The sequence below is a fragment of the Scomber scombrus genome, chromosome 20 (assembly GCF_963691925.1).
Source record: "Scomber scombrus chromosome 20, fScoSco1.1, whole genome shotgun sequence".
In the NCBI taxonomy this organism is placed as follows: Eukaryota; Metazoa; Chordata; class Actinopteri; order Scombriformes; family Scombridae; genus Scomber; species Scomber scombrus.
The window spans coordinates 20,648,448-20,674,381 of record NC_084989.1 but is presented as its reverse complement, the minus strand read 5'-3'; the positions used below and the strand labels follow the sequence as shown (position 1 = coordinate 20,674,381).

At 45.6% G+C, this 25,934-nt stretch overlaps 1 protein-coding gene across 1 annotated transcript in view; it reads left to right on the top strand.

Annotated features, from left to right (window-relative positions):
• Positions 1-326: 326 nt before the first annotated feature.
• The window catches only part of gli3 (GLI family zinc finger 3), a 75,392-nt gene continuing 49,784 nt past the window's right edge, over positions 327-25,934 (top strand). Inside the window, exons 1-2 of the mRNA XM_062441152.1 lie at positions 327-459; positions 18,833-19,078. Of these exons, the coding sequence (XP_062297136.1) occupies positions 327-459; positions 18,833-19,078 (379 nt within the window). The remainder of the gene's footprint in view (positions 460-18,832; positions 19,079-25,934) is intronic.

Here is a 25,934-nt window from a genome sequence, read left to right as displayed (position 1 = left end):
GGGAGGATTGGATCTGAAGTTTTCCTCACATGGTTCTCAGTGTTGAAGTTTTCTTGAGGCACTCTATTGATAAAATGTTTAACTTTTATATCATGAAAGAAATACACGATTTTTAAACTTTGTGTGTAAGTCAAACTGATTTATTTTGGTTTAACAAGCTGTTAAATCAGACACTTCTTTTAAAAATGCACAAATTCAATTGATTCGTCTGATTTAGTGTGCAAAACACTGCATTCACCTGTTCTCTCACCACCACCCCCTCCCATTCTTCTTCTCCTCCACCAGTTATCCCGTCTCCATGAGGTGTTGAGGAATGAGCAATCGCCATGGAAACCCACTCCCAGGCCAGTTCAGCAGCTGAGAAGAAGAAGAGGGTGGAGACCATTGTGGCGACCAAAGGCTCATCAGCACGCAATGACATCAGTGAGAAGGCAGTGGCCTCCAGCACCACCTCAAACGGTACGCGTCACCTCAAACTGCAGCCACAGCGGTTCATGTAGACATGATTTTGGTTTGGTGGAATGTTTTTGTTGAGTTTTTTGTTTTTGTTTTTGTTTTTAAGGAAAGTAGATTGGTTCCTAAGTGAATGACATGTGAGGAGAGAAGGCAAAAAGACAAAAAAATCATTTTCCACTGAAATAAATCCATTTAATTTTAATACATTTTCTCATTAAATGAAACCCCAGACACCTTAAAGTTCCCGTCGGCTATGCCAATTTGTCCTCCAAAGCATATAAGGTATAAATTATCACCAAATTCTGTGTTAGACCCTTTTAGCCAACTTCATTCCAACTTATGTCCAATTTTTCTTACAAGTTTTACACATATTTTTGGAAATGATGGTCAATAGGCCTCGTTTAAATGAAACTACACCACATTCCTCAACAGGCGGGGTAAAAAAAAAATCACTCACCTGCTCATCTTGCAAATCTCAAAGACTCATCATCATATCGTCCAGGTCCGTTAATCAAACTGTAGCTTGAGTGCATAAACAGGCTTTACGCATGCCATGAGAAAACATGGCATGCTAAAACAGCAACGTTTCCAGACGTGAGGTGTGGCTACAGTTCATCACCTACTATCACTCATCATATTTGAGTGATCTGATCTGATACTGGAGACTAAGGAATGTTTTTGTACTCAAGTCGTCATTACGTTAATGTGAAATTGACCAACTCCCATAAAACTGGATTTAAAGATTACGACATGCACAGATCCTTGCATATGACTGTCCCCCCCCCCCCCCCCTAACACACCCACACCCCACCCCCTCCCGTTTCCTATTCTCATGGTTCATGGTGAGTCACATATAATGCTCACTGGTAGCAAAACTTTGGCATGTTTACACAGCAATGTCTTCAACACATGCGATTAAAAGCGGCTCGAAGCTTACAGTTCATTACGGCCTGTCGTCATTCAACCTTTCATTCTCAATTCAGATGCTGAAATGAGGATATTAGATGGTGGGGGGGGGGGGGGGGTTTCGGGGGGTGGGGTTGCTGGAAAGCCTAGGGACATCCAGCTAAAGTCATAACAAAACCAGAGTTGAGATCACCACGGCCTAAGCTGCAGCTGTGCTCATTAGCAGTGAGAGGATTTGGATGGTTTTGGTTATGGAGGGGTGGTTGGCTTTTGGGAGATGGAGCTGGTGGCCTGATGCAGTTTTCTGTCAGCCCCCCCCACCCACTCCCCCTTCCATGCCCCCTTTGGCTATTAGTCATGTCAAATGTGATCGTCCCAAGTGTGAACAAGAGACAAACAGTCCAGCAAAGGGTAAATAAGTTGCTGTGACTTTCTCCCCATATGGGACTTATCACAGGAAGTGGGTAAGGTAATGCATCCTGCATCTTGGGAACATGCTCACTCTTACTCATTCCCAGATGGCCAGAGCACTGTTTTATTAATTAAAGGGGCAGCAGAGGGAAAAAAAGTTTGTTGTGGAAAAAGCATGGATGTAATTTGGCTCCATGATTGTGGATTTTTCTTCGTAATGTGCTGGTAATTATAGCTCTGAACAGCAGGAGGTTTGTCTCAAACCTTGCTGAGTAGTCTCCTGAACTGACTCAGCCACGTCAGAAGACATGCTACAGCTTCAAGCGATGTTGCACTTCCTAAAAATACAGTAGTCCAATAATTCACTCGGACGAGGGGGAGTGATGATACTTATCTGCAGAGAAAGGTCTCTCTTTAGATCCCAATCTCCCTCTCTATCTCTCTCTTTCTTTCTCTCTTGGAATCATAAGATAGCTTACACATTCTTTGTGTGGTTATAATTACAGCACATTCCCAAGTCGCCCCCAAAACTCATAACCTCTTATCAGGTGTAACCCTACACTCGCCTCAACTTTAACCCCCGTAGCCCCTGCCCCACCGCCTCCATCCAAACAAAAGGTAATTGTGAGCAGCTGTGGAACCCCGGTGACTGGTTCTTCTTAGGCAGGCCCTGCGAAATATTTCCCTCGGTCAGGCAGAGTATAGCGGCCCCTGATCTCTATGCAGCGGAAACCCCGTGGTGCGCCACGGCAACGGCGTGATACGATAAGTTGTGAAAAGTGCGGAAAAATAAGTAGAAGGGGGGGGGGGGGGGCGGGCAGGTGGAATGGCTTGGTGTTCTGCTACCGAGAAGTAGATCAGGTGTTGATTCTGCGGCACGAGTAACTTTAATCTGATCTGAGATAACTTTGTTTTTGTTCCTGGAAACTGATTTTTACTCCAAGAATCTTCGCTTCACATGCTCTACAGGGATCATTCTCAACTTCCTCCTCTTCCTCGTTCCCTCTTGCACTCAAGTCTGCAAGTTTTGTCCAAGTTGAGCAGGCCCAGAGTAATTATTGAGTCCTGGTATAGAGCGTTCCCACATGGTTGGCTTAAATGGTGGCTTCATCCTGTGTGCCATTCATCTCTGTGCCCCCTCCTCTTGCCTGACAGCTCAAAAGAGCCGACTGTGCCACAACAATGCTGTGATTGGTGCTCTTTAGGAGGGGTTTTGAGGAGAGGAGGGGAAGGGGGGGTTTGCTCAACCCCTCCCACCCTCATCATTCGGCAGGCAGGTGGACCACAAAGTCCCCTGATTCTTTTGTTGGGTCCTGAGCTTAAAAAAAAAAAAAAGAAAAAAAAAAGATGTCCATGCTCCTTGGTTGAATAAATCCTGTCGTCATGGGATAATTTGATAATAATAAAAAAAGGGAAAAAACAGGGTGGGGGTCAAGGGTTGGTTATTTGCAAAAGAGAAAAAGAAGAGAAGATGGACTTCAGTTGGTTAGAGATAAGTTTAAGTAATAAGACGAGAATTGAAAAAATGGAGAGGAGAAGTGCTGGAAAACTGTCAGGGAATGTTGTTTTAACATAGCAGGAGCCGCTGCAAAGCAGTTCATGAAGTGGGTGAGATGGGAGCTTTTTTTTTTGCTTTAAAAGGGCAAGAGCAAGGGTCTCTAAGGCAAACAAGTTAAGCCTTTGAGGGCAACAAATGTTAGACTCTCATGTAGGTTACCAGAAAAAAAAAAAAAACCCCTAAGCAAAAATGGAGAGCGTGCCTAAAGTGTTTAAAGAAGAAAAGGTGACTTGGCTTTGAGGAAAAAGGAAAAAAAAAAAAAAAAAATCTTCTGACGGGTAGAGAAGAGAGAGAGAAGAAGATTGATACAGAAAGGGGGGAGATATAGAAGAAGAAGAAGAGTGAGGGGCCACCTTCTTTTTAGGCAGCCATTTAAATGATCAACAGTAAATAGAGGGGAATGTCATCTGACAGAAATAAAGTTCCCGTTAACAGCGGGGATGGAAAGTAATTTACAGATACGCTGTCCCCGCCATCTTTGTGCCTCCCAGATAAGGTTTCATTTCAGAAACGGATAGGAGACATTTTCACTTACGGGCCCCCATTCTGGGACACCTGTGATAACAGCTTGTGGACCCCTAATTGAAAATGGGTTTCAAAATGGATTTTCACTTTTCTTCCTCCCTCCTCTCCCCCCTTCCATTCCCTCCCTCCCTTCTTCCCTCATGACTGCCCCCCCTTCCTCGTCTTCCCCCCACACACCTCCGTCAACACCCAGCTCCATCCCTTTTTTCCTTGGCGTTCCCTTGTCGTTGGTAGAGGCAGTCAGTATCGAAAGGACAAGGAGAGGGAGAAGCGAGAAAGGGAGGGAGGGAGGGAGGCTTGAGGAGGAAGGGGGGCGAAATGGAACGTTGGGTGCGGATCATCCCTCAGCCTGTGTCACAGCTATGACAGCTGCGTGATCCGTCTTATTAATGAAATCATTGATCACTTGATGGGACTCATAATCAACTGTTTCTCCACTGTGTCCTGCCCCATCCCCTCCTCCTCCTCCTCCTCCCTCCTAATGCTGCCACCTCTGCTTTCCACTTTTTATATCCTTGTGTTATTCCCTCTGAAAGGATGAAACACCATAGCAACGTGATCCATTTTTTTAGTGTGACTAATGACATAATAAATTAATAAAAATATGGAAATATAACCAGAATGGTTTTCGACAGAACAGCATCAGGAAATTTGATATCTTAAATTGGCTTTTTCTTTTAGAGAAAGCAAGCTGGTGGTTACACTGAGCGGTTTGTGCATCATAACTACTAAAAGGAGATGTCTGGCATCTGTATTTGTGCTATATGTATTTCATGGGGACCAGAGGAGGAGGAAACAGGGGCCCCTCCATGTTACCCTGCTCTGGGCTTTGCCTGTGGGGGCTAATGAGAGAGGACTGATGGAGGGATAAGGGACCTCATGGGAGCTCTGGCTGCCCCACAGGTCAAACAGCACAATGGAGGAGGCGTTATATAGCCTGACACACAACCCCATACAGGAAAACTGTCTTTTAGTGTCAAAAAAACCTCTGTATGCTACATGAATAATGCATAAAATACACAAAAAACTATTATACAAGCAGACATAATATTGCATTTTTAGCCACAAGGAGGCTTCTCTATAGTTGTGCAGTAGTTGTGATCTTTTAGAAATAAACAGGTATGAAATATCAAATATATACCTGTAGATTTAGGATTTGTAAAGTCACACGCACACCCAGTGGATGGGCTTTGCCTTCACTGGTGAGCCTCATAGCCTCTTCATGGACTTCTGCACTGAAGGCAATTTCCTGCAGCAGCAGGGGGACAGGCTTTGGCAGAGCCACCTCACAGGGGCCTGAGGCGCAGGATTAGCTTAGCCTCGCTGCTACTCAGGGCGGAGGGGAACCTCAGCTGCCCAGCCCAGCCTGGCTTCTCTTGTCTGGCAAACTTCCGCTTGCCCAGATCTGCCTGCTGGAGCACCGCTGCTCCGTCACTGCTGGAAGATGCATATAAGCCACTGCCTCAAGACTTTTGCACGCTGTGGAGACGCAGCCAAAACTTAACTGTTGTGGCATGAAAACTTCAAAATTAGCCCTTGAAGAAAATTACAACTTGTGTAATAGTTTTGACCCTCATTTTTGTTGTTATTGTACATTATACTCAGTTTTTGCAATTGCTTTGAGGCACATAACCACATCACTGAAACAAAGTCAGATGTGGCAAGAAGAATTTGAATTACTTCACTCTGAGGCATAAAATGTAAAGTGTGGCAAGTATAGTAAAGTTGAACTAGGAAGTCAGTCTGTTAGATGGATGTTTGTAACAGTTTATATAATCATTTTACTGCTAACCTTTATTTTCTCCTCGAGACAACACCTCAGTCACAGATTTTTAATTCTAATAGGCTCTGATAGTTCATGCTGAACATCAGAATGGCTCTTTAGAAGCACCTGAGGTCCTTTTCACTGACACGCTGAGAGACAGAAAGGCCTGGGAGTCAGAGGTCACCCGGGTCAGAGACAAGCCTCTAAACCAATGACCAGCCTCACAAAGACAAATCAGCCTGCCCTGTGTGAGAGGAGATATGTCAGACAGTCTGGTCTCTGCTGCATCCCGGCAGCACTGTGAACATGCTGGATCTCACTCCTCTGAGAGAGGGGAGGTGCAGGGGTGTCCAGGGGCCCCATAAACTCATAAACCCATAAAGTGGGGAAACAGTAGTTGATTATTCTACCACTCTGTCCATTTGTCGGTAGGCATCAGTGGCCTCCCTCCTGCCAGTAGGAACAATGCAGGAGTGTCCTGACCCTGCCAGGAGGATTTATTGTGGTGTGTTCTTCTCCACGTCCTCTCTGTTTTGTTCACTCACTCGCAGCTCCTTACCGCAGTTGGGTTCTTGTTGAATGAGGCTCAGGATGAAGTAGCAACTAGTGGCCTTACCACCAGGGTTGGAGTTTATTTGAAGGAGTGACGGTTCATGGAGGAGGATAGACGCTGATTTTGAATGATGGTTTTTTAATCACATATAAAGAAAATCGAGGTTTTCCAGCTAACTGCCTCCTTTTTTACACCATTATGTCGTAAAGACATGTAAGACATCTGTAAAAGACTCATGAATTGTCTGTGCATTCTGTTATTTGTGTTTTTCTTGTAAGCTTTTGAACATGTTGACAGGTTAACACGTTAAACCAAATATGTACTTGGAGTTCAAAAGAGCTCTCAAGGTAAAATGAACCTTAAAAACAAAATACAAAGAAGCTCTGTTCAAATAGTACAGACTGCACCAGCATAGTTTTATTGAGATGATCTGGAAAATTATTCTCTTGTACAAAGATTGGTTGCCATCACATAAATTAGCTCATTAAGGGGTAGATTCAGACTGAAAGGAGCTCTGTGTTAAAACAACGTAGGGGGGCTGCGTTTGTGCAGGCGTGAGACAATGAAATACAATCCAGGAAGTCCAGTTAGAGTACCAGATTTATGTGTTTAAAGGTTTATCAGACAGCAACACACTGCACGACTGTTTGTACTACTAACATACAGAGTTTTAGAATTCTGGAAACACAACGATTTTATCTTTGATCGCAACAATCGAGAGGTAAACAGAGAAAATGGAGTTAATGTTACAAAGTCATCTACCAGGAATGTGTGTGTGTGTGCATGCATGTGATTGGCCAGTGCAGCACCTTCCTGGATGATGTCATGTTGCATTGCAGCAAAAGTTTAGTGGTTCAATTTTTCTGCTGGGTGACCCTGCGTTGTTTTGCTGGAGCCCCCTGCGCTGCCTCTTCTCAGATGATGGAATGGCTGTGCTTTTTTACACAGGACTAATGTCGGTTTGAGTGCGGCCTAAAATCTTTCTTAATAAATATTTGTCTGCAAAACATCCAGAAATGTCGAATCGAAGATAGAAACTTTTTTTGTCTATACGTTTCAGGCCACATTCAGCTCTGTACTGAAAACTCACTGGATTAAATCAAGACATGCTTTCAGGTTTGAGAGAGCAAAAGGCCCTATACCCCCTAATCTCTCTCCCCTGACCTCCACACCCCCTGGGCCTTGACTCTCACCCTTCTCCCTGCTCCCCCCTCCTCTTTCCCGCCCAACTCTCTCCCTCGCAGTGCGAAAGAGGAGCTAGGATCAAAGGCCATAAACCATGGCAGTGATTTCTGGTGATTGATTAGAAGCAGAGGTTGAGAAGCAGCAGCTCTCTCCCCTCCATTCTTCCCACCCTCCGGTCCTGCGCACGCATTCTCCCAGGGCTCTCGTAAATAGCTCAGGCTTTAAGTGTGAAAAGAGTTGCCACGATTGGCAGACAGAGCCCAAAAACACATCCGTGCCGGAGCGGCCAGTTTTTCTGCCTCTTCCTCCTGGATGGCAGGGAGGGAGGAGGGGAGGGGAAGGTGGGGAGAGGGGGGGTGGGGGGGGGGTGGGTGTCAGCTGATAAGAACCATTTGTTGTCTTGCTTGGATCTGGGGAGGGACAGTGTAATCCCCTCGCCCTGGTCTGTTCGCAGAGCTGGAGGAAAAGAGCAGAGGAGAGGAGGAGGAATTGATTTTCAGAGAGAGGGCATGCGGAGAATTGAACTCAGATGTGTAGCAGAGACAGGGTTTGAAAGAAACATTCTACTTGCGGGGAAACAAATGTCTGTAGCTTACAGCAGAGGGGCCGTGCAATTTGAACTTGAGCAAGTCCTCCTAATGTTAATCAATTGCATAGTTGTCTTTCACCATTCACCCCGCCTCCTCCTCCCCTTTTCCCCGATCCTAACGCAGCCTGGAGGCCTCTTGACAAGCAAGTGGTCCCGTAAAGGCATTTTAATAGGCCATGGTCATTCAGTGGCATTGAGATTAATGCTTCAATTGAATCTCCCACATGCAAGCTTTTGCACAGAGACACAAATACACATCCACCTCTTTCTCTCTCTCTCTCACTCTCTCTGTGTCTTTCCTGCCCTATCCACCCTATCTGATCTCACCTGGAGCTGTGAGTCTAATGATGTTCGGAGTGTGGGCCTCGCAGCGACAGCTCCAGTCCCGGGGAGATGTGTCTCATGTCAGACTTTGCGCCAGACAGACTCCAATAAGGAAAGAAGGGGGGGGGGGGGGAGGCGGTGGTGTTGGTGGTGTGGTGGGTTGGGGTGGGGGTGAGGTGGGCGTTCTTCAACACAGCTGGAGCAAAGCCAAAAACTAAAAGTGCAATTCTCTGATGGTTTTGTTTTTCCACTGTGGTATTTACAAAGTGATTGAGCACATTTTTGAGTGTCATGGAGTATCTCATTACGCTCTTAAAAGCTTTTTATCCATCCACATGCTGTAAGATATGTACACACGCGTTACATACTGCAGATACTCAGTCATGCATGCATGCAGACACATAATCTCTCATTTTCTCTCACTTCCCTCGACTGCACCGAAACTGTACACACACACACACGCACACACACACACACACACGGTGCAGCTGGAAGATGGGGCCGTGATTATTAACTGTTTGGCGACCTCATGACTTCATCTTCGGTGCTGTCAGAGTGCGGCCCACATTATGTCTCCCCTCGGCTCAATGGGCTCTTTGTTCTGGCTTGGCTCTGGAGCAGCTCAGCATGGGGCTGCATGAGTCCAGCAAGTCCCACTGCGGCTCAAGAGGGAGGGCGAAGGATAGATGGAGGGAGGTATGGTGGATGGAGAGGAGCGGGGAGGGAATGTGAGGGGGAAAAGGGATGGAGGGATATCGAGGAGATTTGGGAAATACATGGGAACTGGGAGACGATCTGGGAGAGTGAGGGATGAGAGCAGGAAGGCAGAAGCGAGGAATAAGAGATTAGCGGGGAAGAAAGTGAGAACAAGATACATGAAGTGGGAGGAATGAGGGATAGAGAGGAGTAGACAGTAAAAAATAAGCCCGCTTTAAGCAGGTGAGTCTTTACTATGATCACACTGCTTTGCCTCCATCACACTGCTTCTCTCCGGTAACTACACCAGATTATGAAAGCAACTTGTCCGCCGGGCTGCAGTGGCCATCCTTAATGTGGAATGTGGGATTAAATGGGGAAAGTAATGCAGGGATTAGAGAATGAGGTGAGAGCAGCGAGGAGGAGCGCCCGGAGTGACAGGAGAGGTCATACATGAGGGAGAGTTCATTACCTGGAGCGGACGGCAATGAAAGAGAGAGAGTCAGAGGTAGTGAAGGGTTAAAGGCCACATATTTTGTAGCCAAACAGAGAAATGTGACAAGATGCGTAGTTATTCAGTTATTTTTATGTATGAGAAGTCAGTTTTGCCTTCAAATGAGTCTGAGCAGCTGTTGCAATCTAAGATGCCATAAAGTAAAGCTGCTGTGAATTCAAAACTTCATTGCTGCATTTTTTTTTCTTTTTTTTTTACACAAGTCACAATCATAGCTGCTGAACTCATCAGAAATTTGCCCCAAAACCCTGAGAGTTCATTGATTTTAATCCTTTTTGCTGCAAAGGAGCGGTGCGTGCATCAGAATCTTAAACTTAGATTGATTGGATGTTTGGTGAAAGAGTACTCCCTCTGAGTTTCACTTGACTTCTCTCCATTTTTTGTACTGGAACCAAAATAGTTTTATGGTCATCCAGGACTTGGAAGCTTCCAAAACTGCCACTGATTCACCTCACATTATTTATGGGTAAAATGAAGACTTTTACTTACTGTTTTAACACTACAGTACACTGAGTCAGCAGCACTGAGTCATGTAGGGAGTTACTGAGTTGTCCCTACTGGATAATAAAACACATGACGTTAAGGTTTCAAGACACTAATCCAACATATCATCCAGACATGACACTTTCACCCTGTATTTTGCTTTACCACTTATCTAATCACATAAAGAGTATAGAGCCTTTTCCTTTCACCGCTCACCTCCAACCTCCAGCCCCCCTTTCCCAGCAGACAGTGGTTAAGTCTGTTTGTCCAACATGGCAGATCCTCTAATCTTCGGAGCTTTCTCTGCCTGCTGCAGACACTGTAATGAAGGGTTCCAGGGTCTCACCTGTATTTTAAAGGGGGTGGGGGAGAGGGGTGAATTACACCCTGTTTATTAAGCTGGCACTCCCATTCATATCACAGGTTGGGGGGCAGGGGGAGGTCAGGTTGGGGAGGTCTGTAGTAGTAAATGTGGCGCAACATTCGGCCGTAATGATGGGAGGATGCTGGAAGGTAAATGATGAATGACAGGTTTGGTTTATAAAGGATTCTTTGTGAGGTGAATTGGCACCTTCATGGTCCTGATGGGGGAAAAAAATGTGGAAAATGAACGAATGTTATTTTAAATAATTAATGTGTCAAGCTGTTAAGGTAAAAAAAAATAGAAAAAAGTTGATTTCATTAGCTTTGGAGGTTTTTTTTTTTTTTTTAAACACCAGGTGACTTAATGCGTGCTAAGAACAACCCCTCATTGTGGGAGCAGCGTGAAGGAGTCAGTTGAGTTGTGTTATTTTATATGGCATTTGGCTTGTAGTTTGGAATTCTGATTGTCATGCTCTCTGGTAAAAAGGCCTTATGTCCAAATGTGACGGGTTAGAAACTGTAAGCATTACCAGCTGCAGCATCAAAGGCCCAGGCATGCTGTTCATTTAACCCAGATCCGTCACACTCATGTGTAGCCCCTGATTCAACCTGTAATGTAGACATTCAGCAGAAGGCATTTAGACTGAGACTAATGTAGAGTTATGGATGCGAATTAACTCCCAGCACCTCTCTACCTGTGATATGTCAAAGGTGTCTGACTATATTTGAATATATTTGGCCGAGGTGTTGTTTGAAATGAATACAGGTGTAAAACAATCATTACCAGCAAATGTAAACTACAATTCTGTGCTGACAGGCTGACATACATTCACTAATTTGGCTATATTAATTTTGTTTCTCAATGTTGTAACCCTCCGTCCCCTTTATATGAGTGTTTGTGACTGTAACTGAAAATGATTGTTTCCAGAATGGTGATAGGGAAAATATACGCCAGCTAATGTAGGTAAGAAGAAGACTCTAAGCTAGTAAACATGGATGTTAACAATGCAGGATTTAAGTAATTTAAAAAATAGGCTTTGCAAATTTTTTTTGCTTTATTGACCAGCATCAAATCACTATTCATTCTGCTCGTGGTGCCTGACAGAGACTTAAAACCATGTACATAAGATTAACAAAAAAGTGAGTTCGGCAGGTGATCACTGAACAGAGGTTTAACTAGCTGAGACTCTACAATTTATTTATTGTTTTATTCTTTGCAGACTGAAATAGGATGAAGAAGAGGAGTTTTAGCCATTTTTTTTCTTTTTGGTGTAGCAAGTTCCACGTTGAAATTTTGGTGTAAACCTTTACGAAAGCATGTCGTTTTCACACCTAAACCACGTTTCCAGAAGTAGCCTGCTTTAGTGTGGACGTGATCACAGCGGTGTTCAGATCAGCAGTAACGGAGCAGGGAGTGGAATAGACAGGCTGATCTGAACATCCAAAGGCCTAATCACTATGAGAGAGTGAGAGAGAGAGAGAGAGAGAGAGAGAGTCCACTCTGGACTTAGACGTTCACCAGTCATTGATAAAGTGCTTAGCAGCAGGAAAATTAATGAATCCGGCCTGACTGGGAGAGGGGGGTTTTGTGGTTGAAGGGGAGGGTGAGGAAGAGAAGTAGGAGGAGGGCTGTTGGGTGTGTGTGTGTGTGTGTGTGTGTGTGTGTGTGTGTGTGTGTGTGTGTGTGTGTGTGGAGGGGGGGTAATCCTGTTCCAGCTAAATGGCTGATCCCTCTCATTCCTTAGATATCAAATGTCAAAAGTTAAATTAGCCTGCTAGCCTCAGATAGGAGTTAACATGCTTTTAAACGGGGCGGGGGGCGGCGATTCTTGCCCCCACTGGGATGGCGGGCAGGTGCCTTTGAAGTGTCTAATTATCCAGCTCCGAGTAAGTGCTAGCTAACTATCTTAATGGGGGCCTCTATGCCTCAATTCAGTGCACTCTTTAACACGTGTACCAGAATGTGTGAATGTGTACTTTTTACACAATTAACAGCACCACAGCATCACGCTATGTTAACATGTTAAGGAGTATTCAGATCACAAATGCTATATACATGGACATAATGCTTGACTTATTGAAAGTTAATTTATGATATCATTCCATACAGTAAGGTGGGGAATGTACACAGTGGCATTTTGGATCGTATTTGATGTGCATGAAATTACTGTATTATTTTTTCTATTTTATCCAAACTGTTGGCTCTGTGCTACTTTGCTTTGGCTGGATATCCATTTCTCTTGGCGAGCCGTTCCTAATCTGAGTGCCACAGACTTGGTCCGGATCACTCTGGTGTCAGAAGTGGGATTCCAATGGTGAGGCCCAGTGGAAAGCTGGCCCGCTCCGGTCTGGTGGGAAACGTGCCCACATCCACCCTAAAAAGACCCACTATCCCAAACGGTCATAATTCTGCCCGAGTGCACAATCATTTTATATTGTTACAGAGGACAGTGTAAATAACTAACAGGTTATGGCTGATCGTAGCTGGCTTGTGACTATCTGAAGCAATGCTTATACATCCCGTAAGCCAATCATAGCACTAAATGGCATTTTTTTGCTTTGAAGCTTTGATCAAATGCATCTCTTGGTGTTTGATTCCTCGAAGAATGCAGGCCAAGGTGCCCTTTGAGTGAAAAAAACATCTTAAAAGCCATAACTATCCATGGTCAGAAACGCATCAGTGTGCATTTTAGAGTCAGGGCTTTCAGCTCTCTCATTGCAATGCTCATTGCTTCCCTCACAATGTGGCCCTGATGAAATGGTAGTGGGGTTTCAGGCTGCTCTATGGTGGGCCTGTGCCCCTAATGGGTGAATAAGGGGTAGCTAGTGGCAGGCGGGAGCTTGGCACGACACAACCCCGCTGTGAGGCTGATTTGAGGTGAGCGCAGGGAAGAAGGAAGAAGCCAAGCAGGCTTTGATTTGCCCCTCCCCAGCCCCGGGGCCTGGAGGCTGGGACTGCAAGATCTCTGAGCTCCGGGTGCGTCCCAGCAGACCCCCGGCGGCGGCGAAGGAGAGAGAACAGGCTTGGGACTGAGGGGCCGCTGAGCTGGGGGTTGGGGCGTGGGCTGCCGAGAGATAAATTGAGATGTGGGAGTCGTAGAATTTGCCTAGATGAATATTGAGGAGGGCATTTGCAGGAGCTGTGTGGGAAATCAGCGGCTGACAATAGACTGCTAACCAGGAGAGGGACCATCCTGACCTGCCCGTGCCTCTCTGTGCAATTCATACAAACATCAGTCACACGCTGATGGTTAAATAATGTACCGCCACGGATTCGCTCTGCAGAGACCGAATCAAACATGAGCTCAAAGTTAAATGAACTTTATGTTTGTTGAAGTCTTCCCAAGCTCTGACAGATATTTACTGGGGATTTCTAACTACCCTGCCCACACATATGAGGGTAATGACCTGATTCTGCCTGCTGACATTTAGAAGATTTTGTTTTGTCAAGGAGTTTTTAGAATGTCACACCCCCCCCCCCTTATTTTTTAGGCAGATACAGGAAGCTCCATCAGGACTTGGTAACCTTCACATAATGCAGAGCTGAACTCCGTTTTGGGGGAAGGCACCCAGCTCCTTGTGGCGCTCAGCCCGACAGCCAAGAAGTTGATCAGAAAAATACCTCACACAATTGCAGTAATCCCCCCGTGCTCTTGTTGTGTTGGGTTTGGTGGAGTTTGAGCGGTCTCTCACTCCCTCGTCTTTCAGCCTGCGCTAATCGTGAATGATTCCCTCTGTCTATAGTGCCAATGCCAGGGCCGGTGAATCAGGTACATAAGCCTAAGCCGCTTGGAGAGGTGCTCTTATTAAACTCTAGCCAGCTGCTGGAATTTTTCTTCCCCCTCTCATTGTTAATTGGGGAGTCTTGAGTCTTTCCCGGGAGTTGATTTGCAAGAGAAAGAAAAAAAAGGAGCAAGAGATTATTGCACAGGAGGAGAGGAGCTTTGAAGAAGTGTTTTTTTCTTGTGTGTGTGATTTCACTGTATATCCTCCACTCTCCTCTCCTCTCCTCTCCTCTTCTCTCCGTGTTCACTCTCCATGTGCTCCCCAGCCAAAACCTGTTTGTGCCACTGACAACAACTGCTTTGAGAAGTTCGAAGGTGGAACACAGCACATATCTGGCTTTGGCTCAGAGGTACAACAACACCTCCTCTGATGTTTAGGCTTTTAGAAAAGGCAGTAACAGGAAGGGAGGGGGGGTGGGGTTGCAATGTGCAATGGGCTTTTGTGCACCCCTGAAACATACATGTCCCAGCTTTAGAGACTCTGACAGAGTTCAGGCTGGAGGGCGAATCAGATGCTTGAGAGTCAAGGACAGATTGGCATGTGGAGGAACAGCAATCCTTGTTCTTAACCTCTGCCTCGGGAAAATACCTTCAAAAACAACAAGCTGAGGGTTTTGTTTCACTTTTCATTTCTTTGAATTGGCCAGGCACCCTTAACTTTAGCCCCCCCCCCACCCCTTGTCCTCGAGCCCAGCTCAGCTCTCAGAGGAATTGGCCCCACTCCATATCTCATTATCTCTTTTTAAATTTTAATTTTGTCATTGCATCCACACTCTCTTTTATACTGGCATATTAAAGGCCATGCATAAGGTTTTCTCTGAAGGTATTCGGACCAGAGTTTCACAATAGAGACCCCAGACAAGGGGGAAAAAGGGAGAAACCTGGGCTTTAGGATTTAATGAGTGGCTTGCTGGGGGTGAAAAAAGGAGAGAAAGCAAGTAAGGGAGAGCAAGGGGGGAGTGCATTTGTAGAGGGTTAGAGAGAGAGAGGAGAAAGAGTAGTAAAGGAGGAAGAATGCAGGAATGGAGCACCAGGTACCATTATAGTGGCAGAGAAAGCTCCTGAAATACTAGAGCTGGGGCGTGTGCTCTGATCAGGACGGCAGTGAGCACAATTACCTTCTTTTCAAATCCTTCAGTGACACTGCGGGAGGAAGGAGGACTTTGAAACTTGAAAGGCAGGAGCTCACTTTCAACCTCAAACGCGAGCAGGAAAGGGCTCTGAAATTTGTTCAGTGCTCCCCATCCACCATTAGCTTGTTTCTTCCTCTCGCCTCCAGGCATTTAAGCGCTTTTTGAAAAGATGTTAAGAAATTCAATCACCATAGAGAGAGAGCGGGATAGTTCTTTTTTCTGTTTTTTTGAGAGGCATGCTTTCCTCTGGTCCACAGAGGACCGGCCTGCTGCTTTTGTGTTGGGCTGAATAGACCTGCAAACTGGTAGAGGACTGGATGCGGCAACCATGGGAAAAGAGAGGGAAATAAAAGAGGAATGAAAAATGAGGGAGGGAAAATGGGAACGGATCTGTTGAGTGGATGGTCAGAGTTAGACAAGTGTTGCAGGGTGCAACTTTTCAAAGTTGCATGTGTTTGCTTGTGTCTTCTCTGTCTTCATTTGCCCACTTTTTTTTTGACAGATACTTGACATGTTAAAGTTTCCACTAGCAGGTTCAAGCAGCACGGAGGAGAAACCTCTCTCCAGACGTCTGCTTTTCCTCCACCAGTCCTAGGAGTCAATTGACCCTTGTGCTGCTGAGTGTTTGTTTAACCATTTAAGGTGCTATGAACTGAAGTAATGAAGCCCCTTAAGGTGGTATATGGTAGAATGATGAACCCCCCCTGCCCCCCTGTGGACTTGCCATGGTAACAGTTGGGGGATGGTGAGACTGTGACACTGCTGTGATTGAACTATTAGTCGCTTGACCTCCCTTGGAGGAGAGTATCTGAATAGCAGTGGGGGTCACTGAGGGGGACAAAACAAGAAAGAAGGAACAATGAAGAAGTGGAGAGAAAATGTAGGAAGTGAAAAAATATTTATATAGTTGTAAAGTAAGCAGTTGACTTTCTATTATTTGTAAATTGACCAGAAGATGTATTAGGCCAGTATTAGTTCCCAATGGTCTCCTAACTGCTACACTATCTCTGGCCACAGTGATGAGTCTATCAATAAAACATCAATATCTGTGATGCCCCCCGATAGCCGACTATTTAAGACACGTGCAATATAACTATAACGCCCATGGTTCCAATCTGGCTCCCCATCACTCTCTTCAGTTCCTGTCATCTCTCGACTGCCCCTATAATAAAGGTATAAAATGCTCCTCCTTCACCCCTCAAAATATATGTATGTATTTAAAAGAAACATCATATCTCTATGATGGTTAGGAAAAAAAAGCTCATAAATATGTAGACTGTTTTTTTTTTACTGCCTCAGATGTGATGCTAGATTTTCTGGATGCGGAAGAGCCTGGAGTACATAGTCCAAGCCTGCGCTCTACACACAGCTACATGCTCTACCCTTAGCAGTGCTTGCTCCCAGCATAGTTTATAGTCTCGACTTTCAATCCTTGTCAGGAGATGAACCCAATTCCGAAATCCCTTTATGTTAATATTGCGCTTTGCAAGAGCAGACCTATTAATCCAGCTTTAACCGTATAAATGCCATTATTCCCTTAATAAGATCACTGGCTGTGCAGTATAGGATTAAATACTTATATCATAACTGACACTGTCATTTCCTGCGGATGAGAGCAGCTTGCCTCTCTGGCTGTCAGTTCCGCGTTAAGAATCCTTGAATCTGTTGCCAGTGCTGCGCTGTGGCACGGCTGGCCCGAACGCAGGTAATGGATGTGGGAGAGTGAGGGGAATAAAAGCGGGACCCGTGGGTTGTTCCTCCTGCTCTCTCTCTCTTTCTCTCTCTCTTTTTGCCTCTCACAATCTCATTCTCTCTTTCTGCTTCTCTCTCGCTCTCTCTCTCTCTCTTAACCTCCCCCTTTTTGGATTGCTTCTCTTCTTCTATGAAGTGGTGCAGCATTATGGCGGCCCTCTTCAATGCTTAAGGTAGTGCTCTTTAATCTGGCCCTCCCCTCTGTTCTTAGTTGGCAATTGGATGCTGTCAGGGTTTGCAGTGCATAGTGGGGAAGCTGTGTATTGCTAGGCTGCTAATACTGCAGAACCTCTGGCGCCAGCACAGCGGCATTTTGCCAGGTTCTCAGCGAGAGACATAAATGCAGGCAAGAGCACCGGAGTGCACTGATGACCAACATCCTGAAATCATAATTGCATATAAGCAGGGGCTGAACATGGAGGCCATTCACAGCAGCAGCTAATGAAGGAATCATGGCCTGAATAGAAAACTAGACTAGACTGTGTTGATCAGACTGAATGAAAGAGTTGAAGAAAGTAGCTCAGGGGTTAGGGGGGAAAAAAAGGAAGTTGTCTCACTAAGCAAATGATCTTACTCAAGAGTACAAACTGCAAAACGCTTTAATCCACAAACAGTACATCCACTTTAAAGCAATAAACAAGAAATTCAGCTACCTACAATCAAGTGATTACCCATAATACATCACCCTACAATATAACAGAGCCTCACACACACAGTACACTGCATATGGACACATGTATGAATTCTCTCCCCATTCTATACAATGACTGACTAATGTGTGCACCAATCCACCATAAACACAATATAATGCAGTCATCATAGATATTACAGTTTAGTAGACCATTGCCCATGAATATGTGAATTGCTAAATAATTAAACGTGTATTTCTTTGAACAATAAATCTAAAAACATTTGGCAAAAATTAATGTGTTTTTGCAAATCTGACATTTCAAAATGAAACTAAATGCCAGAGATGCCATGCCACTGTCTGATTTGGCCAATATATAATATCATACTACAGAAGAGACTAATACTCAGTCAGAAGGTCAGCTGACCCTCATACATGTCGGCTCAGAGGTCAGGCTAAAGATCAAGGGTTATGTCTTTCTGGTGGAGATCAGCCCTTGAACTCAGCTCCACATTTATCCTTTTTACCCAGCATGCCAGAAAGCTTTCCCCAGAGATCCCACTCCTCCTAATTTTGCCTTCAGACAGAGAAAGAGAGATTTAGTTTGAGAACAGGGGAAAAGAAGAGGAAGGGGGGTAGCAAGAGATTGAAGGAGGGTGGGGTTGATACAACCCATGACGCTGGTTAATGGGCAGCTTGGAATGCAGGCGGAAAGCCTGCGTTACCTCCTCCATGGGAATCCATTTGTTTTTAAAAAGAACAGACATAGCTGAGTTTTTGAAATAGACTTTTGGGAAATGAAGAGGTTGGGATTTTTTCATCCATGGTGTCCGTTCATGCTCATACACGGCATGCCTCTGAACTCCCACATCTGGCTTCGTGGAAGGCAAACCCTGGTAGATTTACACTCTTAATTCCTTGTAGGTTGCAGGTGTACAAAGCTGATCTCCTGCTCCTCCCTCTACCCTGTCCTTCTATGTGAGCTGATTCCTCACCATGTGTGTGGGGGTTCAGACCAGGCGTGTGTTCAGTGGTGTGTGTGTGTGTGTGTGAAACAATCAGAGAGGGAAAGAGATTCTCACACCTGCTGCCAATTTTTGTTCCAATATCTGCTCATTATAAATCTGCAGCTACTTGTTTTCCTCCTCCCAGAGCTTTGACATCCCGTCCTTATCCTACTTTCTTTTTCTCAACCTGTCTTTGCAGAAGATGAGAGTTCAGGCACGCCTTACCACCGCGAGAGGCGCAATGCTATCAGCTCCCAGGCCCCGACGTCCGGTGCCCACGACAGGAACGTGAATGAGGAGCCCTCAACCTCCACAGAGGACCGCCCCTCCCTGCTCAAGAAGGAGCTGCACAGTTCCCTGCCCCACCTGGCTGAGCATGCCCTCCCATACAGAGGCACTCTCTTCACCATGGACCCCCGCAATGGCTACCTAGACTCACACTATGGTAAGTCCACTAGCCACTAAATATTATTTATTTTTAACTAAAAAAACACTGGTATACTTTTTATTTTGTAAAGTAAAGAAAGTGCACAGCTCAAGGACATGTTTCCAACTAGTTTTTCCTCCGTGCTACAGGTGAGAGGCAGGACTGTCAGTTACTTGATTAAGTCTGACAGATTAGCCTCTCTTTTATGCTCACACTCGTGTCTACACACACACACACACACACACACACACACACACACACACACACACACACACCCACACCCACACCCACAATCACACACTTGTGAACACATGCACGCACCCTTGTCTTGTTTTGTGCCTGGGAAGTTAGTATGGGGAACGGCCAGCGTAGCTTCTTAATTCCCTCATTAGGGGCCTGTCTGAACACAGTACTCCACTTTCTCTCATCAACACACACTTCAAAGCCCCAAAGCAGTGTGGAGTCAAACCTCACCACCCCCTACTCTGCTTCTCTCTCTCTCCCTGGGACTCAGAGACTGTGTGAGAGAAAAGCGGCGAGAGAATGAGAGTGAAAGAGTGTGAAAGAGAGAGAGAGGGAGAGAGAGAGACTAATGTAGATGAAGCCTGAGAGATTGTAGTGAGGGGGAAAGCTGTGGCTTGAGTGAGATACTGAAGATAATTTGAGGGAAAAAAAGAAGGTGAGATAGACAGTGGTAGTAAGATGAAAGTCAGAACTGTGTGTGTGTGTGTGTAGAAAGAGAGAACAGGAGATAGATGATTGGGGAGTAAGAGGCTGATTAGGAGGTTAATTCGGTGGCCACTGTAGCCAGGACTTAGCCTGCAGACAAGGATTTGATGTGATAGCTTGTTTAGTTTGGTTAAATTGGCTCCGAATTGGGGCAGACAGAGTGGGACAGAGTGATTTTAATCCAGAGGCAGTAATGAAAAAGTCCAGTGGACCCCAACCGTGTACTGTAACTCTATTTATTCAGCCACTTCATTAGCTGCTTGCTCTCTTGTGTTTGGGTGCCTGAGAGTCACTAAGGTTCCTCTTTAAGGGAAAGGTTACTTAAAACCAGGCGATGGCGTTGTGGACAGGACCCTCGAGGCCAGAACATTACTGCCCATTACATCCTGACCTAACTCAGCAACACTGCCACATCTCATTTTATGTATGTGTGTGGGTATGTGTGAAGGAGCTCTGGAGGTTACAGACCACTGAAGCCTTGGGGTGGGGGTGGGGAGGGGTGGAAGGGTGGAAGGGAGTTGGGGAGGGGTAGGGGTCACTCTGAGGCTTGGGGTCATGTGGAAAAGTCACAGTCTGAAATGGAGAGTTCAAAAGCAGCCGGAAAAGTCAAAAGGGCCGTAGTGCTTTATGACACTTTCTTTGTGCGCTGGGATTTGAGAGGCTGGAAGGCTGCAATCATGGAGGCAGTAGCACAGTGATGCTTGTTTGAAAGGTGGAAGCTTTCAGCACGGCTTTTCCCACATTTTAGTAAAACTTATTTGATACATTAATCTATAATTTATGAAGAAAAATCCTAAACCTTCGCTAGTTTCCACTGCTGAAATGTGAGAGCACAAAAATTACACGATGAAGTTACGAGCTAATTGGTTACCAGTGCTATAAAGAGAAATAAAGACCAAAAAAAAAAAAAAAAAATACAAATTTGTGTCTTCTGGTGCTTTTCATTGATGTTTCTCAGTCATTTCTCTGATCCTGACTCTGCTCAGGAAGACTTATGATCTGAGATGAGAGCATTGCTGTGTAAAACACCTCCTCCTGGCCCCAGGTGTTGTGGACATGGGGCGTCCCTAAAGGCAGCCGTCCCATTCTGTCTGATTGAACCCAGTACCAGAGCTCAATCCCCATGAGCGGTCTGAGGGTCAGCAGAACGAAAAAGGGTTCCCCCTTAAAACCTACGCTTCCCCTCCCTTCCTCTGCTGCTTTGAACCAGAAGCCTGTAGCGTCTGTCGCCACTCCTGCACCACGAGGTGTAAAAAGCCACTGGCTCCTGTTCTGGTTTCTGGTTCCATAGACGTGTGATCACACACATTTTACACACAGGTCTTACCCCACCAACGGCAGTCCCTCTCTATTATGAGGGCTTTGTAACCTCCTAAATTCATCCCAGGTGTGTGCGTGTGTGTGTTTGTGATGGAGAGGGGGCCCTAAGCCTTTGTGCTGTGCTTGCACAGTGAGCCACGCCATGCTGCAGACAGCCAGGTAAATCCGATTACTCTTAGCGCTGGTGTGTGTCAGTGCTTAATGTGCCTAAATACAACGGCACCTGCAGCCTCCCCACACCTGGCCGCTGGGTCGTTAACGTGGTGGCGAAGCTCTGGGAGGCGTGGGAGTTGAACAACGAGAAGGGAGCAAAGGGGGTTTTATCTTTGGGGTTCTGTGCTCTGGGCAAATCTCTGCTATTCACCCAGACTTGTGATCTCCCACTCCTCTTATGTCCGTGGCCTAAGACTGTGTTTACTCTGGTTTTTACACCCACTTCAGTGCAGAAAAGAAGAGGCACTAAGGAAACATTGCCCCTATTGTTAGCATTAGCTAATCGTGGTGATGCCTGAGTCTTAGCCGCTTTTCTTGGGCAAACACTGGATAAGAGTCCATATCCTTCTTACCACAACACTAATACATGGGGCTTTGCTGTGGGATAAGAAGAAAGGATTGAGATGAGGATTAATGAGGGAGAAGTGTTTTTTTAACATCTTAATTGTGTAGAAGTGTGAATAGGATGCGCGGCGCCAACATCTGTTTACATTGTGTGCCGATTAGTCGGTCAGTGGTCCTGCAGCAACAGTGAGCCCACTTGCTGGCGAAGCATCTCTGCCTCCTCTGAGGAGATCGTCTTCTTTAAAGTGTTTCTTTCTTAAACACTTGCCCTTCTTTGCCAGACTAAACACATCCGTGGAGGGACTTAAAGCCCCTCCATTTCAATGGCTTTCTTGCAAATGTTAAAAAACACCAAAAAAATGTTTAGTGAAAGGAAGGTAACTAGAGGGTAAAGTTAAATCTCTAAGCTTTAGAGACAATGCTTAAGCATTTTGGCGCCAAAGCGGCACAAGTTTTGTAGCAGTGCAATATCTGTGATACAGTACAGGCCTTTCATAGAAGAAAACCAGACACATTTAGTGCCTATCCAGACTGTGATGGCTGCCTATCAGTTCAATAGTCTTTGGGTTAGCCCTTTTAAAAATCAAGCCCAGATCTGGCTGCCATTGTCAAATCCCCACACCAAAGCCTTGTTGTCCTTGACTGATCTCGGAAACCAATCCTGCTAAGCTAGAGGTAGTGGAGGCATGGATCTCTCAACTGAAGGATTCCTTCACACGTATCACAGTAACCCAACTCTCTGAGCCCAGCCAGAGGTGGCTACTACCTGGATCATTCATGCCCTGTGTTCTGGGAAAGCTAGCGGGGAGCACTGAAGCCGTAGTGGAAAAACCGTCCCTAGGTTTTATGATTGGTGGGGGTTGGTGGGTGTCCAGTCACAGGGGTTAAACACCAAACTGCTGTGCAGAGCTGATCTCAGGTCTACTGGGCCGTAGCACACCAGGCGCTGCCCCTGGTGTCAGTCTCGTCTTGCCTCAGTATCAAAATGCAGCTGACCAGTGAACTGAATGAGCTACAGTAGCTGTCACCAAACCGAACGTGATCTGCACAACAATGGCGCTCGACTCCCTACAGTTAATTACAGCTTGCTTGGTCATTCAGTACATACGGAGGACGCAAGACCTTTCCATTTGTCTTGAGTAAAAGCTGCAAAAACAGCAAGAGCAAGTAATTATAAAATGTGTGTATGTATCAGAGGAATAAAGTTACAAACACACCAAAAAAAAGGAAGCTCTTCTGCACTCAAAGAACACACTTTTCGGGCCTCTTGTTGGTTTTAAATGGGACAAAAACTAGCTGGTGTACATCCTTACATCCTTTCCCCCTAAAGAGATGGAGAGTACAGAGGAGAGCCTGGGGTAAGAAGATGCAGGTAAAGGGTAAGTGTTTCTCTTTGTGATTGTTTCAATATTGGCTTTTTGGAGTATGGTGGCACAGTGTAGTCCCTCAGCAGCGTGCCGGCACAAAGAAGCCCCGGGCACACTGCAGGCAATGGAGAGGGATTCCTTCCATCCACCTCCTTTCATCAAGAAAGAACAACATGGGTCTGTGCTGCTCTGCTGTGGCCTCTTGGTCCAGCACACCAGGGATAATCAGATGATCCCCTTTTATACAGCTTATTAGAGGCATCTCATGCTGTAAGATAGGCCATATTCTCACATGCATGTGCCCCCTTTTGTAGGCGCTCGATGGTTTAAGGGGGTTAAGCAGAGTTTGAAGTGCTACGAGAATGCACTTTCATACCATCTTAAAGTCATGTGGTGCTCTCGTTACCACAAAGCTGATGCGTGTGAACAGAACATCTCAGAATAATGGCAGCTCTTATTAACAATGACAAGATTAAATATGAAGGGGCTAAAGAAGAATTAAGAAGAATTTCCAGGGAACTTAAGATGTTGAAAGAAGAATATACTCAGCATTTCTTGGTATCATCGCAGCAACATCTGTCTTGTGTGTTTTTACTTCTTTTCATATGAGATTGGTTAATCGGTCGATTCACAGAAGCAGAGTCATGAACAATGGCACATTTGCAGATGTCGTGAAAGGCTTAAAATGAAGATTTGCTGCATCTTGACCATCCAAAAGGAGAATCAACACCACTGGCAACAATAACATTAAGCGCTATATTATAAAAACAAGACGACTGAAAGGCTCATGTGGTTTCTCCTCAGCTAGCCGCAATATCTTGAGCTTTTTTTTTCTCTCCTCCTTAAGTTACCATGTAGTCTCCAGTAGGATAATCACCTCCGTGTGCTGTGGGAGAATCAGCTATTTCATGCCCTTCTACATGTTTGTTGTCCATGTATCCAAATCTCATCGCTCCTCTTTTGTATTTTCATTTCTCTCACATAGTGGCGAAGATAAGCACCCTTATCCCGTCAGCCAACAACCCGTATCTTGCTCTAGTCTCTGGAGGGTTGAAAGTATATATTGTTCTACACGAAGAGGAGGCTGATGAACACAGTATAATTAAAATGTTTCCAGCAGCCTGGTGAAATGTAAGATATCGCAGGAGAGAAGAGAATGAAGGAGAACGGGAGGCAGAGCTAAATCTGAGGGTATAAGTGAGACAGAAGGGTAAGAGAAAGAGAGAAGAGCCAGAGAGAGAGAGAGAGAGAAGGAGAAGGAGAAGGAGGGGGGTGGTGGTGTAACAAAGCAGAAAATGAAGAGAGACATAAAAGAATGGGAGCTCAAGGAGGTCAGGCCCATCACAGGCTTTAGTGTTGCCTTCAAAGATGCCTGGGACAGGTGGCAGCTCCAGACAATCTCGCACCACAGAGCAGCATCCTCTCAGGAGGAGATAAGGGATTCCTCCATCCAGGCACCCTCCTCCTCCTACTTCTCCTTCACTCACACACTCTCTACCTCCCTCATGCCCAACTCCCCCCTCCCTCCAACCTTTCCTCCCATCTCGGGGTTCTCCCAGACAGGCTGCTTTGATGTGGCTCAGTGTGAGCGGGCAGCTGTAGGCCACAGGGCTGCTGCAACGCTGCTGGGCCACTGGGCCAGCGGACCGTTGGGAGCCGACTCGAGCGCGGCTCAATCAGTGGGGCTCTCCGGTGCCCGGCACTTTCAGGTCTCATTAAAGCGCTCCGGCAGGGTTAATCCTCTTTAAGGTTTACATGGGCCCCAGTTTGTCTCTCTGCCCAGGCTGAGGGAACCCCTGGGCGCCACCTGCGTGACAAAGACTCAAATCACTGTGACACAAGTTCCCTCCGTCTGTTGCCTCACTTCTCAACTCCCCTTGTATGTTCTCCTCTCTCTCTTCCCTCTTTTCTTTACGGCTTCACTTCCCATGTGCATTCTGCCTCTTCCATCTTCCCTTTCCCTTGATAGTACCTACACCCGGTTGTAAGTCTTTAGGATTATTTGGGTGGAATCTGTTGACAGGGGTGCAGTAAATGGATTACAACTTCGTCCTTGTTTTGGGGATGCTGTTAGGAGGGAAAGGGGAGAGATCAGGAGGATGCGGTTTGAATAATGAGAGAGGCAAAGCAAAAGAGGCAGGCCGAGAGCGGGATTAACTCAAAAGAATTAGGAAGAGGATGCAAAAGTGAAAGACAGAGAGAGGGTGAAAGAGAGGGTAAGGTGACAGCAACGCAAAAAAAAAGCACAGAGAAGTGGAAAAGAAAGAAAACCAGAGTGCTCCAGATGTTGTTACACTCATAAGACCTAATTGGTCCAGAAGCGTCGACCCCTGTCTGGCCCTGCAGAGCCTAGCAGCCATTTGTCTGATTGCTGTGACACTGGGCTTTGTCTTTGCTCTGTGACACACAGTTTCCTCCATTAGCCCAAATAATGGCCACGTACCTCTAGAGGCCTGTGCAGACTTTGTCTAATGTCTGCACGGGTTTGGTGGAAAAAAAAGAAAGAAAAAAGAATAGACTAAAAACACAGAGAGGAATGTTGTAAGATTGTTAAATATATTTAAGGGCCACTGGTTTCCACTAATTTCCCTGCAGTATGAGAATAAGCTGGCAGGTACTTCAAACTTGCTTGAAGATGGTTTCCCAGAACATTTTGTCGTTGATCATGATCTCAACCTCACATTTTTTACCAAGATTTCTTTTCAAGCTGCAAATTTTGTAATGTAACAGACAACATGTTGGCCTCTATTGCTTCCTTAATGTGTTTTCAAGTATCCCACTCTCAAATCATAGAAGTCAGATTGCACTTGAATGCATCATTGAGCATTTTCAAACTGGCTCCTTCTTTATAACATACAGTCATACATTGACTATAGAAAATAAAGATGAAATAATGCTCA